This window comes from Alligator sinensis, unplaced genomic scaffold (genome assembly GCF_000455745.1).
Source record: "Alligator sinensis unplaced genomic scaffold, ASM45574v1 scaffold560_1, whole genome shotgun sequence".
Taxonomy (NCBI): Eukaryota; Metazoa; Chordata; order Crocodylia; family Alligatoridae; genus Alligator; species Alligator sinensis.
The window spans coordinates 34,693-50,633 of record NW_005841837.1 but is presented as its reverse complement, the minus strand read 5'-3'; the positions used below and the strand labels follow the sequence as shown (position 1 = coordinate 50,633).

At 44.5% G+C, this 15,941-nt stretch overlaps 1 protein-coding gene across 1 annotated transcript in view; it reads left to right on the top strand.

Moving 5' to 3' along the window:
* FNTA (farnesyltransferase, CAAX box, alpha) overlaps positions 1-14,706 on the top strand; it is a 14,961-nt gene extending 255 nt beyond the window's left edge. The window contains exons 2-9 of the mRNA XM_025202945.1: positions 376-461; positions 1,848-1,962; positions 3,889-3,993; positions 5,662-5,788; positions 6,285-6,433; positions 9,417-9,479; positions 11,140-11,311; positions 13,537-14,706. Of these exons, the coding sequence (XP_025058730.1) occupies positions 376-461; positions 1,848-1,962; positions 3,889-3,993; positions 5,662-5,788; positions 6,285-6,433; positions 9,417-9,479; positions 11,140-11,311; positions 13,537-13,665 (946 nt within the window). The 3' untranslated portion in view covers positions 13,666-14,706. The remainder of the gene's footprint in view (positions 1-375; positions 462-1,847; positions 1,963-3,888; positions 3,994-5,661; positions 5,789-6,284; positions 6,434-9,416; positions 9,480-11,139; positions 11,312-13,536) is intronic.
* Positions 14,707-15,941: the final 1,235 nt, after the last annotated feature.

The window sequence follows — 15,941 nt, the reverse complement described above, 5'->3', positions numbered from 1 at the left end:
GGGGTGTGGGGCAGCTGCTGGCAAGCTTTCTGCAAGTGGTCCCTCCCTCCCCCGACTCAGCAGGGGGCTGGCCAGGAACTTCCCACAAGCAGGGCAGCTGCTGGGCAACCCCCCGCCCCCCCCCCCCCCCCCCACCCCCCGGGAATCGGGACTGGCTGAGGTTCTTGACCGCAGTTAGCAGGCGCTGGTGTGCTCTGCAGGGGGTCCTGTCAAATTGCACTTGGCTTGGGCGCTCCGGCACCCAGCAGGTTTAGCTGTGTTAAGGTAAAGAGCCAGGTACTGGGGAGGGGGGTGTGTTTCCTGGGGTGGGGTGGGCTGTGTTTGCTCTTTATGATGATAAGAAAAGGTGAGAAGAAATATTCTCTGTTTTTGCAGGGACAGGGAAGAATGGGCCGACATTGAACCAGTACCCCAAAATGATGGGCCAAATCCAGTGGTACAGATTATCTACAGTGAGAAATGTAAATATCTTCTGCTCTAAATATTTTGAGGAAGGAAATCTTTACAGATTGATCATTGAAGTTTCATTTGTCAGTGTTTTAATGGAAGTTAGACTTCGGTTTCTACTAACGTACATTTTTTTAGCAAAGTGTCACTGCTAGAAAGTCTGTACACCGAGAGCTGCATTTTACCTACTTGTACAACATCTTGAAGTGAACATCTGCTAATGTTGAGGTTTTAATATTAAATATGGGGCCCGTTATTAAAGGAGATTCTTTAACGCTAGGGTGTCAGTTTCATCTAGCCCTGCAGGCTGGCTGAGTGATGGGGCCCATCTGTGGGCTGAATTGGGCCGGTGGACCTCCACCCCTTCACCTCTACCTCTCTCCTCCCCCAACATGCCTATCTAGTGGCTGGTCTAGTCAGTCTGGTCTAGGACCACTGCATGTGGTGGCTGCCCCAGCTGGACAGCACCGCATTCGACATCTAGCAGCTCAGAGATTGTGCCACATGTGTCACCTGCTCCTGCCAGTCCAGGACCTGTGCTGAATGCAGTGCCTCTGAGTGCCACATGCAGCACGGGTCCTGGACCAGCTGAAGCGGCACTGTGTCCAGCATGCATCCCAGAGCAGACACTGCATGTGGCACAGTCCAGCCAGGGCAGCCACCACATGCACCGGGGCTTCCACTCAAACTGGACTGTGCTGTATGCAGTGCCCATTGGACTGCTCTGGGGTCCATGCCACATGCATCATGGGTCCCAAACCAGCTGCAGTGACCGCCAGATCAGGAATGTTGGAAGAGGACAAAGTGGATCTGTGGGCTGATCCAGTCTGCGGGTGGGACCCGTGCCATGGGCTTGCATCGCATCCCGTGTGGGTCTAATCAGACCCAGAGGCAGCACCCAGGGTCTTGATGGCTGAGTTCTGTGGGCCAGATGTTTGACACCCCTGTTTTAAAGACTAGTTTTTGAAAGATAAAAGAGTAGAATTGACAGTTTACATAAAGAATGTACCAGGCATGAAAGTTTGCTTGCTTAGAGCAGTTACATTCCAGGAAGTCTGACCAAAGGACTGCAGGAAGGTAATCAAGTCTGATCCTCTACTCAAAGCATGAAAATCCCCATCTAAAACACCCCAGCCAAATTGTTGTCTTTTGTCTGTTCTACACTTAAAAGCTTGTAATGATGGAGATTCCATAGCGTAGGTTGTGGAATGTAGAGAAATAGCATTAATGGATGGAAGACAACTTTGGACATTATCCATTGACCAAGCTATGACCAGACATCTTCAAGTACTGGGGAATGGTATTTGAGATGCACAAAGTTATTTTGGGGTGTTGCTTGCTGTTAAAATCCACTAATTCAGGATTTCTTAGTGACTTTGGCTAACGTGTTATCTGTTCAGTCAGAGATGTCTACGATTACTTTCGGGCTGTTCTGCAGCGGGATGAAAGGAGTGAAAGAGCTTTCAATTTAACTGCAGATGCAATTGAATTAAATGCTGCAAATTACACAGTATGGTAAGTTATAATATTGGGGTTAATTTCTATGTAAAGTGGTTGATTAGGTTACCTCATTTTGTATTGAACTATTTCTGACAAAATATAAGTAAGGCAGAAGATAAGGTAGGTTTGCACCTTGCAGACCAGTGATTCTCAACAAGGGTGTTGCCAGATCCTTTGAAGGGTATTGCGAGGCATGGGGAGGTAAGTAGATAAATAAAACATATAAGCACAGGCTCAGGCTTGCCCCTGCCTGGATGACTCCTCACCCCTACTGTCCAGCTGTTCTACAAGGAGGTAACCACTGTAATAGATGAATTAGTTTTTGAAATTGGGTGTCACACAATTAACAAAAGTTGTGGTGGAGTGCCTTGAGCTCAATGAAAGGTGGGTTGAGTCCAAAAAAAGGTTGAGAACCACTTTTATAGAGTAACTAAATCGGAGATAAGTAGCATAAGCTTTCATAAGCAGTAGGCTTACAGCATCTGATGAAGTAAAATAGAAATAGTCATGCTTTGTGTTAGAAGTCTACAGAGGATTGTAAAACTTCAGTAAGTTCACATGGAGTTGAGAGTTAGTATTTTCTGCGGAACACTTTGATATGTTATCATTAATTTTTGAGAATTTTATCTGATAGTCAGCTGTTACACAATCAGAACTAACCACCCAACTTCCACCCCCCTCTACTGATTTAAGGTAACATGACAAAAGGTATTGAAAGTTCCTCTGCTGATATAATTGCATACAAAAGAGGAAAACCTCTTCGTCATTTCAAGAGGTTTTATAATAGCTAGTATTTATAGTAAATAATTTTGTTTCAGTTCCATAATGCCCTTTACAATATCTTCCAACTTAACGCTCAGCTAAATGCTAAATTGAAAAAAATATCCTTTTAAAATCATGAATTGTATTTTACATGATTTATTAGTTACCATTTTTTGTATATTTTTTTTCCTACTAGTTTGATTGTTAATTTACTTAAGTTATTTTTTGATTAGGCCAAGACTGTTTCGTTATGCAGGTACGGGGTGTTACCACTAGGATTTCTTTTTGCCAGAGCCCCCCAAGGATTGACACGGCAACTAGTCTGATGTGGTATCAAGTGAACTTTAATAGTAACCTCTAGGCAATATTACAGGTTTCCTCCCCGTAATATGGCCTAGCAAGTGGCTCCTTAGACATTACAACAGTGACCGTTGGGAGTACCAGGCCATGGGTCCTCCGCTGGGTGTGTGGGATCTTAGTTGCTGGCTTGCTGCTCTTTGAGCAAGAGCCCAGCAGCTGTGTCTGTCCTCCCAGGGTCACAGCATGCTACACACATGTTCCTTTTTTATCTATGACTTTTTGTAATTTTTTTATCCCAAATTGTCCAATCCCCTGGCACTGTGCCAGGCACATTCTTTATAGGAAACTGTTGTGCCTTGCTCACCAGTCATAGCACTCGCATCTCCCAGGGCCACAGAAAGTGCTCTGTTCAATTTTGTTGCTTAGCTCTGTGCCTGGACTATGGCTAAAAAGCCTTAGCATAACTCAGTTTCCCTGCTACATTGGGTAGACAGGATTTCATTTGAAATTTAAGATTACTGAGCTCTTAGGTAACACTGTTTTGTAACTACATCTGTTTTGGTCATTACCAGCTGACCAGCAAAGGAACATTGTTTAGGATAAATAGTTTTGTATTTAAAACTTAGGTTACTACTTAAAATTATTTTAACTTCATCTCACTTTATTGTGGATGGGTTGCTTAGCTGTTTTTTAAGAGCGTTTGTAAAAAAAATCATTTTGCTGAATGTTTTTGTATAATCTCAGAACTGCAGAGACTTCCTATGCCTGAAGAAGGGTGACTGTGCCTGAAAGCTTACTAAGAACTTTTTTCCAACTACTCAGCTGGTCTAATGAAAGATATCGCATCTACTCAAAAAACCTTGCCTGTATATTCTCTAGGCATTTCCGGAGAGTCCTTTTGCAGTCTTTGAAAAAGGATTTACAGGAGGAACTTAAATATATTACAGCTATCATTGAAGACCAACCAAAGAACTATCAAGTCTGGTAAAATATTTTTTTTAAATATACTTTTTATCTTGAAAAAAATATATTTTATTTTTCTAGAAGGAAAAAAAAAAAAAGTGGTCCTAAAAATGGGTGTGTGAGGGTTCAACTTTGCCATCTAACTCTGACCCAGCAAACACAGGGGATGAATTTCAGTTTGTTAGTGTTTTGGATTTTGCTTTCCTGATGTGGAAATCTCCCGAAATTAACGTGGATAGAGAAGAATTGCGCTCTTTTTAGAGAAGAGACAATGGAGTAATGTCTCTTTTACTCTTGGCAAGGATTACAGTTGTGAATCGCAAAGTAGGAACATATCTGAAGTAGTGGTTAATAATGAAGCATATGCCAAAAATACAGATCAATGAAGTTGTAGCCCAACCGGTTCCAGCTGCTGTGTGCATATCTTCAGATGGTTTGCTTATTTAATAGAAATAGCTTGAAACTTAGAACTTACAAGTTTATTGCTATATGTTGAATTTCTTAGGTACTAAGACTTGAACCCATAGGTACCCTGATAATGAGAACCAAAGCTATGATACATTTTATCGTAGTTTCCAGTTTGGGACAATGTTTTTCCTGAAACTACATAACGAAAAATAATAAACTTGGCTCCAGCTCTGGCTCTCCCTTCTGTGTCTGCCTCGTCCAGCTGTGTCTCCGTCACAGCTGAGGCCAACCCCACTCCAGCCCAGGGCACAGAGCAAACACGGCCCCAGCTGTCTTATAGCTGCCATCACTGCTGCTGCTACCAGGCCTGGCTGGGGCCAGAGCAAGTGCATGGTCTGTGCCCTGGGCTCGAGCAAAGCCAAAGCCCTGCTAGAGTTGAGGGAGGAGCAGGCACCAGGGGGGAGGGCAGGTGCTGAAGGGAGTCAAGTAACAGGGCAGGCACTGGTGGGGTAGGGAAGCCAGGTGCCAGGAGGTGGAGGGGCAATCAGTGGGGGCTGGGAAAAGCAGGTGGCAGGGGGCAAGGTGTGGGGAGACAGGGGTCCGGCTGCTAAGACTCCCCCTGCTACTGCTCTCCCTGCTTTGTGGTAAGGGGAATGAATTTAAGATGACCGTCCAATAATTAGCATATATGGAAATGTATAACAATTATAATTTTGGAGGGTCATCTTAAATTCAGAAGTCTTGGATTTGGGTGAATGTGGTATTTGTTTAAAAAATAAAAAGCAAAAACAAAACACCTCACAGGGGTAGCGAATTCTGCCCAGTGCTCTCTGAAAACCATTGTACGGTTTTCATTAGACTGAGACAGTAAAGGCACATTTTGGTAGCATGCCAGTGGCATGCAAACTTACCTCTAGCCAGATCTATGCATGTATTCAAACTTGGTTCTGTTTTTAAATTATTTAAAACCTCATTTTGTATGGTTTTTCTTACCCATCTCTTAAGCATGTCAAGTAAGCTTAGCATTTCTCCAAAGGGGGATCGTATATCACTATGTCAATACCTTGCTGGAATTTACTGTAGTCAGTCAGGAGTAAGTTACTAAGAAGTTGTTCCTGGAAGAATTGGCTGAAGTTCATTTTATTTTTTTCAAGTCTTTTTCCAGTGAAGTTTTTCTGGAAATGTTGTCATTGTATATTAGGTGGTGTTTTTATAAACATTTAACGTTGTTGTGAAGTTGGATAGGATAGAGTTTAAACTCTAGCACCCTCTTGTCTTTAGGCACCATCGACGAGTGTTGGTAGAGTGGCTGCAGGATCCATCTCAAGAGCTTGAATTTATAGCTGACATTCTTAACCAGGATGCCAAGAATTACCACGCCTGGCAGCACAGACAGTGGGTTATTCAGGTATTATATCTAGGCCTGCCACACATTCTCTGTACAAGCCCTGCCCTTCCAGAGTTTTGGAGTTCTGCTTCTTAAATTGAATATTAGCCTTCTGCATTAGTTTAATCCTTCAGCATTCATGGAAGAAAAACAGTTGAGTTTGAGTGAACTCATAGTTCAGCTACATGGTTGTTGTTGTTTTTTAGCAAACTGGTGCAGAAATTTGTTGTTGGCTGTTTGCCCTTGTTCATGTAACTTGAGAGTGTGCTGGTAACATTCCTTAGAACTGGGTTTCCTGACACTTGTAAATACTCCCTGTGACTTTGGCCCAAACTTACCTATTAGGTTGAGTTCTTCAATAGAGTGCAGTCTGGGGGTCTAGAGGTTGGAAGACTTAGACTGGAGTTATTTAAATGAAACAAAGTTCTATTTAGGTTTTTTTGGGGGTGGGAAAAGAGGGTTAAGACGTAATGCATTCAAATGTGACTCTTCCCCCTTTTTTCTTATCTTATTTTAGGAGTTCAAGTTGTGGGACAATGAACTGGAATATGTAGATCAGCTTCTGAAAGAGGATGTGAGAAACAACTCTGTTTGGAACCAAAGACACTTTGTTATTTCCAACACCACTGGCTATGATGATCCTGCTATTCTAAACAGAGAAGTCCAGTTAGTAACACTGCTCACAATTTTATTTAGTAATTTTCAGCTTTTGCAAGTAAAGGAGGAAAATACTCTGAAATGCATATGGGTGTCTCATCTTCTTGATCTTCCTCAGTCTGGAGGAAAACACTTGATGGGTCAAGTATCCATGCTCATGTTAGATCCTCCAGATGCCTTTGATACTATTAACTTGTCTGTGGACAACATGTGCACTGAGGAAGCTGTTTGGCTTTTTTCCTTGCTGAGTATTCTGAAAAAGTGATTGTAGCCTAATTGTATTTCTCCTCTCAGAGCGCTTGTGCAGGGTTCCTTTTCTCTCCTTTTTAATGTACTTACAAGGCTAGTGAAAAAGTATGAGTTGCAGAAAATGGCAGCGTGATATGTCTTTTACTAGACTCTTTTTACTTTAACTTTCATTTAAGGGGACTAATTAGATTTCTTGCTGTTATGGGAAGATTGAGGGCCAGGGCCAGCCAGAATGGCTTTTCTAAGTGGCCAAGAAATGAACATCAGGAAGCAACTTCCATCTTGCTTCTGCTACCCATGGTTTTCCTGCCCCCAAGTTCTTTACCTACAATACACTTGCCATGCGGGTATAGCTTAAATCTACCTGAAAACAGAAATGAGTGTAATACTCAGCAGTATACTTGTTTCAGCAGAGTATCCTACTAAGAGCATATTACACCAGTATTCCAGACTGCATTCTCTTTTGTTTCGGGGTAGAAATTGGGGCTTTATACATTGGTGCTAATACCATAAATGGCCTTGAGACCCATCTCCTTGAGTTCACCTCTTTTCCCCATCCTGTACTGCCCTAGTTATGATCAGCACAGATGCTTGAGATGATTTCTAGGTATAAAGAGTGAACTGATGTGCAAGTCTCCTTTAGCTCTAGAACTGGCCTGAAGTGGCGCGCACACAATTGGAGAGACATAAATCTTTGAATCATAGAAAGTTAGGGTTGGAAGGGACCTCAGGAGGTCATCTAGTATCTATTAATGAAAACATAAGAAGGGCTGTGCAAAGCTTTGGTCCCTGATTTGATTTGGTGGAGATTTGGCCTGATTTGGTGGCCGAATCTCCGAATCCTAATTGAATCAGGAGACCCTTTAATCTCTCCAAATCAAATCAGAACCCTCCATCTGCCCCGCCAGCTCAGCATTTACGAGCTGCACCTGATACCTCAAGGTATGTAGAAAAAACATTTAAAGCTGTGTCTATGGCCAGATCTCCGAATCAGCATCGGATCTTCAGATTCGGTCAAATCGAATCGGGACAGTGATCCAAATCAAGTAATTGAATCACTGTCCCCAATTCAGGCCGAATCCAAATCTGAATCGAACATAGCCTATTTTGCACACCCGTAATAAGAAGGAAACTTCCCAGTCTGAATTCCAGATCCCTGGGAAATGGTCAAGGCTGGCAATTACAAAAAGATTTGTATCCAAATTGAGCTCGTTTCGGTAAGGACATGGAGATGTGAAACTGCAGTGCCATTTCTAGAGCTATTCTTTGGAATGGAGCCTGAGCCTTTGTGTGTCCATGAGAAACAACTACGCAATCATTAACAGGCTGAGACAATGTAAATAGAAATAAGAGAAGCTCTCTTCCCCACCCCCCATTATTTTGTGATTTTCTTCCTCTTGGTCTTAAGGAGTGTTACTATACCGCAACCATTTCCATGTTACACTAGGTATTGCCAGATTTCCTTCTTCAAAGCTAGGGCAAGATTCCCCTGTGGATCTGTTTGTGAAACACAGGTGACCGGGTGTTCAGAACTCACATTGTGAAAGCCTTAACCTGCTACCAACTTCAGATATGGACTCTGTACATAGAACCTTAGCCTGCCTGTTGTTGCCAAGCTCTCGCTGGCAGGCATATGTTCAGTCCCTCTAGTAGTGTTTGCAGAAAGACAAGGTGGTTCAGGTGTTTTTAGACTCAGAACTGCAAATCAGTATTGGTCACGTCTAGAAGTGAGTTGGGCTGCTGGGAGTAGAAGGTGAAGGCTTCTTTTGTACAGTTGGAAATGTGGCTAGTTGTTTTCTTTGCTTCTCTGTTTGGTGAGAAGCTTCCTCGCCATGTTCTTGGATAAGCTCCGTTTGCTCTTTCGCATTAACTGTCGCCAGTCTGAGCTTAGCAAGACCAACCATTGCCCTGGTGACACCTATGCCATATGCCTTCTAGTGAGTTTGCACAGCTGTCACTGATTAGCATTGGAACTGGCATTCTGCAAACAAGTCTGTTGAGGCATGTGAAGGGATTGAATCCAGCTTGTGTGCTCAGCTCTGGTTCAGTAGCAAGCTGAATGCCCACACGTGCCTAATGCTGTAACCCTTTCCTGCCTTCTCTCATAAGAGGCCAGCTTTACAGAGTATGTGAGAAATGCACTCCTCCTCAACATGCTATCAAACAGTATATTACAGGGGTTGTCAACTGGGGATGGGCGGGAAAGTCCTAGCGGGTACGCACAGGTAGGCAGGGACAGAGTGCCACCACCGCACGCCACAGCCTCCCAGGATCAGAGCTGAGGCAGGGAGGGGGAGCGAGGGCAGCAGTGCTCCTCTGTGGGCCACACAGGCACTGGCTGTATGTGAGGGAAGCTTGCACGTTGCCACCACCCTGCACTGCCACCATTCCGCGTTCAGCCGCTGGGGGTATATTTATTTAAAAAGGTTGAAAACCCCATGTATATTAGATATTAGTGTAGACAAGCTTCCTCTCCATCAGTGAACATCCCCCAAAATAGCAAAAATCAGTATTGCCAGTTGAAGTGTCTTTGGGCGAGCTGTGACATGCCTTATCATGACAACTGCAGTTAAATTCTAGGATACTATGGGTTGTATTAGTGCCTAAAGTGGTCACCAAAAAGGTGTTGAATACAGACTACAGGGAGTGATGAATTTGGGTAATGAAATTAATACATTTCTCTGATGTTTCTATCTGATAGAAATGCTGGTCTCTGCATTCATAAGATATTTTTTTTTCACAGATACACTGTAGAGAAGATCAAGGCAGTACCACATAATGAAAGTGCATGGAACTATTTAAAAGGGTGAGAATTGTTTGTGGAATGAGAAGTTACGTTTGAGGCATTATTGTAGGTTGTTAATGTTCACTGCTTGCAGGTAGAGGTGCACCAATACATCAGTCTGATATTGGATCAGTACCGATATGAAGAACATTGTCTACATCAGGGCCAATAAATGTCTGTGCTGCGCACCGCCACAGTGTGGAGCAGAGCCGACAGTGTGGAGAGCTACCTCCAGCTGATAAGTCAGAAGGGGAGGGAAGGGGCATGGGGGGGGGCAAATCATTGCCCCCCACAGTGAGGGAGGGGGCAGGGGCAGATGCTGCCCAGTGGTGGCACAGGACACAGGCGCAGCGCGGCTCATCGGGTGGGGGTGGGGTGCCCCCCCGGATCTGCGCGGAGTGGAGCCAGAGCCAGTACTGTGCGGCTTTTCTCACTGGGGGCTATGCTTGGAGCAGGCTCCGGTAGTTCTGGGAGGATGTTGCAGCCACCCTGATTTTGCCACAGCTCCACTCCCAGCCCTGCGCCATCGCCCGTCGCAGCTGCGGCTTTTCCTGGCGCTTGGGTGGAGGCAGGACGTTCAGCTGGGGCTGCGACAGGCCACAGCGCAGAGCTGGGAGCAGAGCTGTTGCGAAATTTGGGGTAGCTGCAACCTCCTCCCAGCACTGCCGGCGTCTGCTCCAAGCCCAGCCCCTGGTGAGAAGAGCCACACGGCTCCGGCTCCCCACCACAGCTGGTGCCCGTCCCGCGCTGCGCAGATACTGGGCACACACTCCCCTGCCCTCTGAGGGTGCAGGCAGTGGTGGGAGCCGCCCCCACCCCATGAGCCGTGACTCCGTCCCACACTGACACCCCCCTCCTACCCCCCCAGGGCAGCACCTGCCACTGCCCCCTCCCTCACCATGGGGGGTGTTGATCTGCACTCCCCCACACCCCTTCCCTCCCCCATCCCCTTCCACCACACCCGACTTACCACCTGGAGGCAGCTGTATTGGATATCGGATTGGTAGTGGCCGATATGCTTCCTTAAATATTGCCTATCGGTATTGGTCCCCAAAATCTCTATTGGTGCAAAATCTCTATCTCCCCTGCTTGCAAGATATTTCACTTTACATCTTCCCTAGCTAGAAATTTATGTAGCTGTGGGGAAAGAATTGAGAACCAGTGATGCAGAACAGCAGTCTTCATCAGCCCAGGGTTATGTACCGTGCCAACCAAGCAGCCAGAAACTCCTATATAAAATGGATAGTATCATAACCAAAACTATGGGTCTCTTCCTATATAATTATTGACAGGAGGATTATGACAACGTTACATCTTCAAAATTCACAGCTAGTGAACTCTGGTGACTGTTCCCAGTAGTTTTTAAGTACCAGGAATACGAAAAAGTTGCTTCTTTCACAGAATACCAGATCTGCTAATCTCACAAAGCAGAGGATGAGAAGAGACTTAGAAGGAATAAGGTTAACTAGTCAAGATTCTTCGTGACTTCTAGCACACCTGAGACATGTCTCTAACCTACTATAGTTGCATTATCTTGTAGCTGTATTGTAAAAAAATGTCTTTTTTTTTTTGCCTGTCTCTACATTAGAATAATAAATCTTCAAATGCATCTGAATCAAAGCCAAAACTGACATTTTAGCACCAGGTTTGTTAGGGTAATGCTGACTGATCTCTGCTTCAGTATTCTACAGGATCGTGGTCTTTCCAAATATCCAGACCTATTAGAGCAACTCCTGGATTTACAGCCAAGCCACAGTTCTCCCTATCTAATTGCCTTTCTGGTAGACATATATGAAGACATGCTAGAAAACCAGTGTAGCAACAAGGAAGACATTCTAAACAAAGCTCTAGAGGTGAGTCGAGGGCTTTATTTTTCTGTTAGGGACAATCTATCTGGGCCAGGTGCTTTTGTTTACTTGTTGCTGCACAAAAAAGAGGGCAAATATTTTCTTAATAAAACAGCTGATAAGTCGGAAGGGGAGGGGAGGGAGAGGAGAGGAGAGGGAAGGCTCAGGGGTTCTGTCTTGTGATGCTGCTGCAGCACCGGTCTTCCTCAGCTCCTACCCATCCTTTGCCAGTGCACTGTCATCAAGATTTGGTGGTGCTATTGTACCTCACAACTTTGTACCTTGCCTAGTTCAGTGCTGTTCTGCTAAGCATTGCCTTTTGACTTACTTTGGTGATTGAAGATTTGTGTGATACTTTGGCTCATTGAACAAGGCAAAGTCTTCCCCTTTGTGAAAGGAACAAACTAGAGCATTCATAGACAGCATTCGTACCTTGTGGGACTGGGGCATAATATACAGTAAGGGCTATGGCTCTGTTCCATTTTCATAAGGGTGAAAAAAATATACAGGCAGTCTACAGACTTACGACGCAGTTGGTTTCAGAAAATCATGTTTTAAGTCAAAACATTGCAACTTGCAACCAATTTTACCATAGGAACAATACTATAAATGTTCCTTTACGACACTGAATACAGCTGCATCCAACTGGTAAGTTTGTTGTGGTGGGAGGGGAAGGGGTGTGAGGGGGGCAGATCAAGGTCCCCTGCAGTGAGGGCGGGGCTGGGGTTGGGACAAGTTGCTTGTCCAGGGGGGCATTGCAGGTGGGGGGGGCGCATGTGACCCTGGATCTTCATGGGCTGGGGCAGGCAGGGCCGGGGCTGCTTCGGGCTGTGCTGGGAGCGGAGGCTATGCCCTCCCACTGCTTGCTCAACCGGGGCGGGCACAGGATGGGGCCACTGTGCTTCCTCCGCTCCGCTGCCCACCCTGATCCAGGGGCACATGCCGCCACCCCCCCAGCTAAGGCAGGGCGGACACAGGACGGAACCTCCCCACTCGCCTGGGGGAGGGGGGCAGCTTGCACTGCTGTGTGCCGCTTGTTCGGAGGCAATGCAGCTGTGTCATCCCAGCTAGGCGAGCAGCAGGAGGGCATAGCCCCTGTTCCCGACACAACCTGGTGCAGCCCTAGTCCTTCCTGCTCTGCCCCATGCAGATCTGGGGGCACATCCCCCCCCACCCCCTGATGAGCAACTTGTCCTAGCCCTAGCCCCTCCCTCACTGCAGTGGGACTTGATATGCCCCCCCCACACCCCCTCCTTCCCTTTCCCCTTCCCTTCCACCACACCAGACTTACCAACTGGACACGGCTGTATCCAGCATTGTGAAGTCGACACCCACATCGAAAGGTGGAAACGGTGCCAATTTATAAACGTCTTCAGTGCCGTTAGTCGTAACACGAAGTTGTAAGTCAAGGATTGCCTATATATCCAAAATGTAGGATACCATAGTGAGGGCACCATGTGGACCCTTAAGAGAGAGCTGATGGTTTTATACTTGATATGATTAAAAGTGAGAATTCTCTTATGTGTTCTGCTCAGGGAATCAGGGTTATAAGTAAATAAGCTATTTTGCTTTTCATTTGTATTTGGAGCAGTGAAGACTAGAATGTTGTACTACTGGTACAGATCAAGTGCCTTGCAGATCAAGTGCTCAGCTAAGAGAAGAATTCAAACCTGGCAGATACAATGACCTAAATGCCCCGATAGGTGTCTCTTCCCCTATGGTTACGTCTTTTCATGTACAGTTGAAATTAATAACGCCTTGAAACCTGCTTTGGATATGAATAATGGCTTAGTACAAAATTATTGACCATAAGCAAAGCCTGATTTGACACGTTTCTATGTGGGGGTCGGACTCGATGATCTATTGAGGTCCCTTCCGACCCTAACATCTATGAATCTATCCCTTAGTGCTCATTGGGATTTCCTAAGCAGGTTTTTTAAGGTTGAGAGGGAACGATGAGCAGGGGGAAGTGTCACAGAGGAAGCATGTTCAGTTAAACTAGGCATGGAGAGTCTCAGGCAACCAGTTTCTCTGTGACATCCCTAAAGGTAATTGATTTCCACTTAGGAAATGGCACTTTTCTGCGACTTCCAGCTACAGCAAAACTAATGCCAGACGTTGGTTGCTTAAGTGATTGTTAGACTCCATCAGTCTTACAAGCGCTTACAGTGTTTAAGGACTATTGTACAGCATGGAAAAGCTTATTCCAACTTTGTAATTTTTCTTCCTAGTTATGTGAAATTCTGGCTAAAGAAAAGGACATAATACGAAAGGAATATTGGCGATATATTGCAAGGTCCCTTCAGAACAAGCACAGCACATGCACTGAACAGAGTTTGCCAGTAGATGCACAGCAGTAACTGCATGTGGAGGAAAATGGTGTTAATCTCTTGGATTGTATTAAAGAAGCACGAAGTGGAGCACCAGCCAGGATCAAGTTAGATGGACTGTTCCCCTTGGCTGGGGTATGATGTAACTGTCCATGCATTGCACAGGTATTACTTATAATAGAAACTGAGCACCAAGTGTTCAGTGTAACACAATGTTCTCTGGTCATGGCTGCTACTTACAATAGCTAAGGGTGGATCCAAGAAATGTATTTAAGTCTTAATACTTACTTGAAATATACCAAATAAAAGACTTATTTCTTAATAGTTAATTCCTAATGCTATATTACTTTTAAAGCACTAAACCAATTTTTCACACCCTAGCTAATTCATTTGGCGCCCTGCACCTCCTAATGAAATGAGCACAAAAAATTGTGTGCAGTCAATGTAACTAACTTAATATTAGTTACTGCAAGCAGGAATACAATTGTTGCCATACATTAGAGCAGCTATGCAACACTGACCACATTGTGCTATTGTACCCAACTAATGCAAACCATATGGTTTTGTAATAAAAGTGTAGATACATTTAAAATACACATATGAGACCTTTAGCATCTTTCTTTCCTATACAGACTGTATTTTAGCACCAAGAATTGACAACTTGTCCATAACAGTTTTGTTAATGGTAAATCAAACAATAGCCTTTGGCAATTTGATACATACTTCTGTTAAGAGGATTTAGGCTTCCATGTTGCATTAATTTGGTGCATTTTGTTCCCTGGAGTATTCTGATCTCAATACTGGAAGGGAGCTTTCAACATATTTAGTGTAAAGGGAAGCCTTGATTCTTATTTCTAGGGAATGTGGGAGTGCTGAGTGCATTTATTGTCTCAAACCCGATTAAACCTTCTCTGTGTAATATTTGGACAACTGAAATTTGAAACAACAGAAGTTTTTTAGCATCATCCACACTCAAATTATTTTCATGATAAACAAGGTTCCCCTCATATTACATCTCAAATCAAAATAAATGCAGTCAAAACATTATATTGCTTCCCTTGACTAAATCTGGAGGAGCAGGAGGAATGTTCTTGGTGTCATTCATGCACAAAAATGCCCAGATGGATAATTCAATACAGCAGGGCTTTTCAACCTTTTTTAACATGTACCCACAGCGGCCAGACGCAGAGCAGAGGGGTTGGGGGGTGTAGAGGGGGGGGTGCACGGCCAGATGTGGAGTGGCAGCAGTGTGGGGTGGTGGGTGGTAGCAACGGTGCAAGCTTCCCTTGCCCCTCTCCTCTCCTCCCCTCCCCCCCATGTCTGGCTGACTGGGTGGTGCCTCTGTGGCCCACAAAGGGCCGCCGCTGCTCTCACCAGCCCCCGCCCCCCTCCAGGCCCTGCTCCCAGGAGGTGGTGGCGTGGCCTTGTGGGTGGTGGCTCTCTATCCCTGTCCACCCGCACATACCCTGTAGGGCTTTCCCAAGTACCCCTGGTTGACATCCCCTGCCATACAGGAATACCACCCCTTCTTCCTTCAAGCTTCCCAAATCTCCTTTCACACTTGTATGTTTGCCCTTAAAAACTACTTTTTTACAATTCTTTACAAAAGGGACAAATGCAGCTGAAGGGTAGAATAGCTAAAGATGTATAAGGGGGTTTCAGAATGTGATGGCAGTTTCAAAATAAAACCATTTTGCATGCAGTGATCACTTACTAGGCCACAATGCTTCTCTACATAGTCATAACATATGGGTACATTCAGTAATACTGCTGTTAGTGTTTCCTGCTACATATAGTTTCCCACTAGTTGCATATACATTGGTTTAATTTAAAATCACCATTACTTTCTGAAACACCCTCATATGTCCCACAGCTTCAGAAATCAACCCTACTGTTCATTAGTTTTTTTCTGGGGTGTTGGCAATAGTAGCAATGAAAGAATGCCGGATACACATCAAAGGTACATTATGAGGATGAAATTGACAACATATATAAGGTCTCCCTCAACAGCATTTTATGAATTCATTCATGTTATTTCTTCCATAACCTGAATAAATGTGTGGTATTTAATATTCTAGTAATACTAAAAATCATGCAAGCATTTAAATGTATTGCACTGTTTAAAACCTGTTTTTTTACAATTTGGTCTCTACATTTAAGAGTGCTGTTTAGGGATAAAAACTGTTTTAGTAAATTATTATTAATAGTTTTTAAGCACTCTTTTTCACTGAATTGGATGAATCATTTTTAAAGCAGCACTATATCCCTGAATTTGAAACATCATGGAAACCAAACTGCTGCAGAAA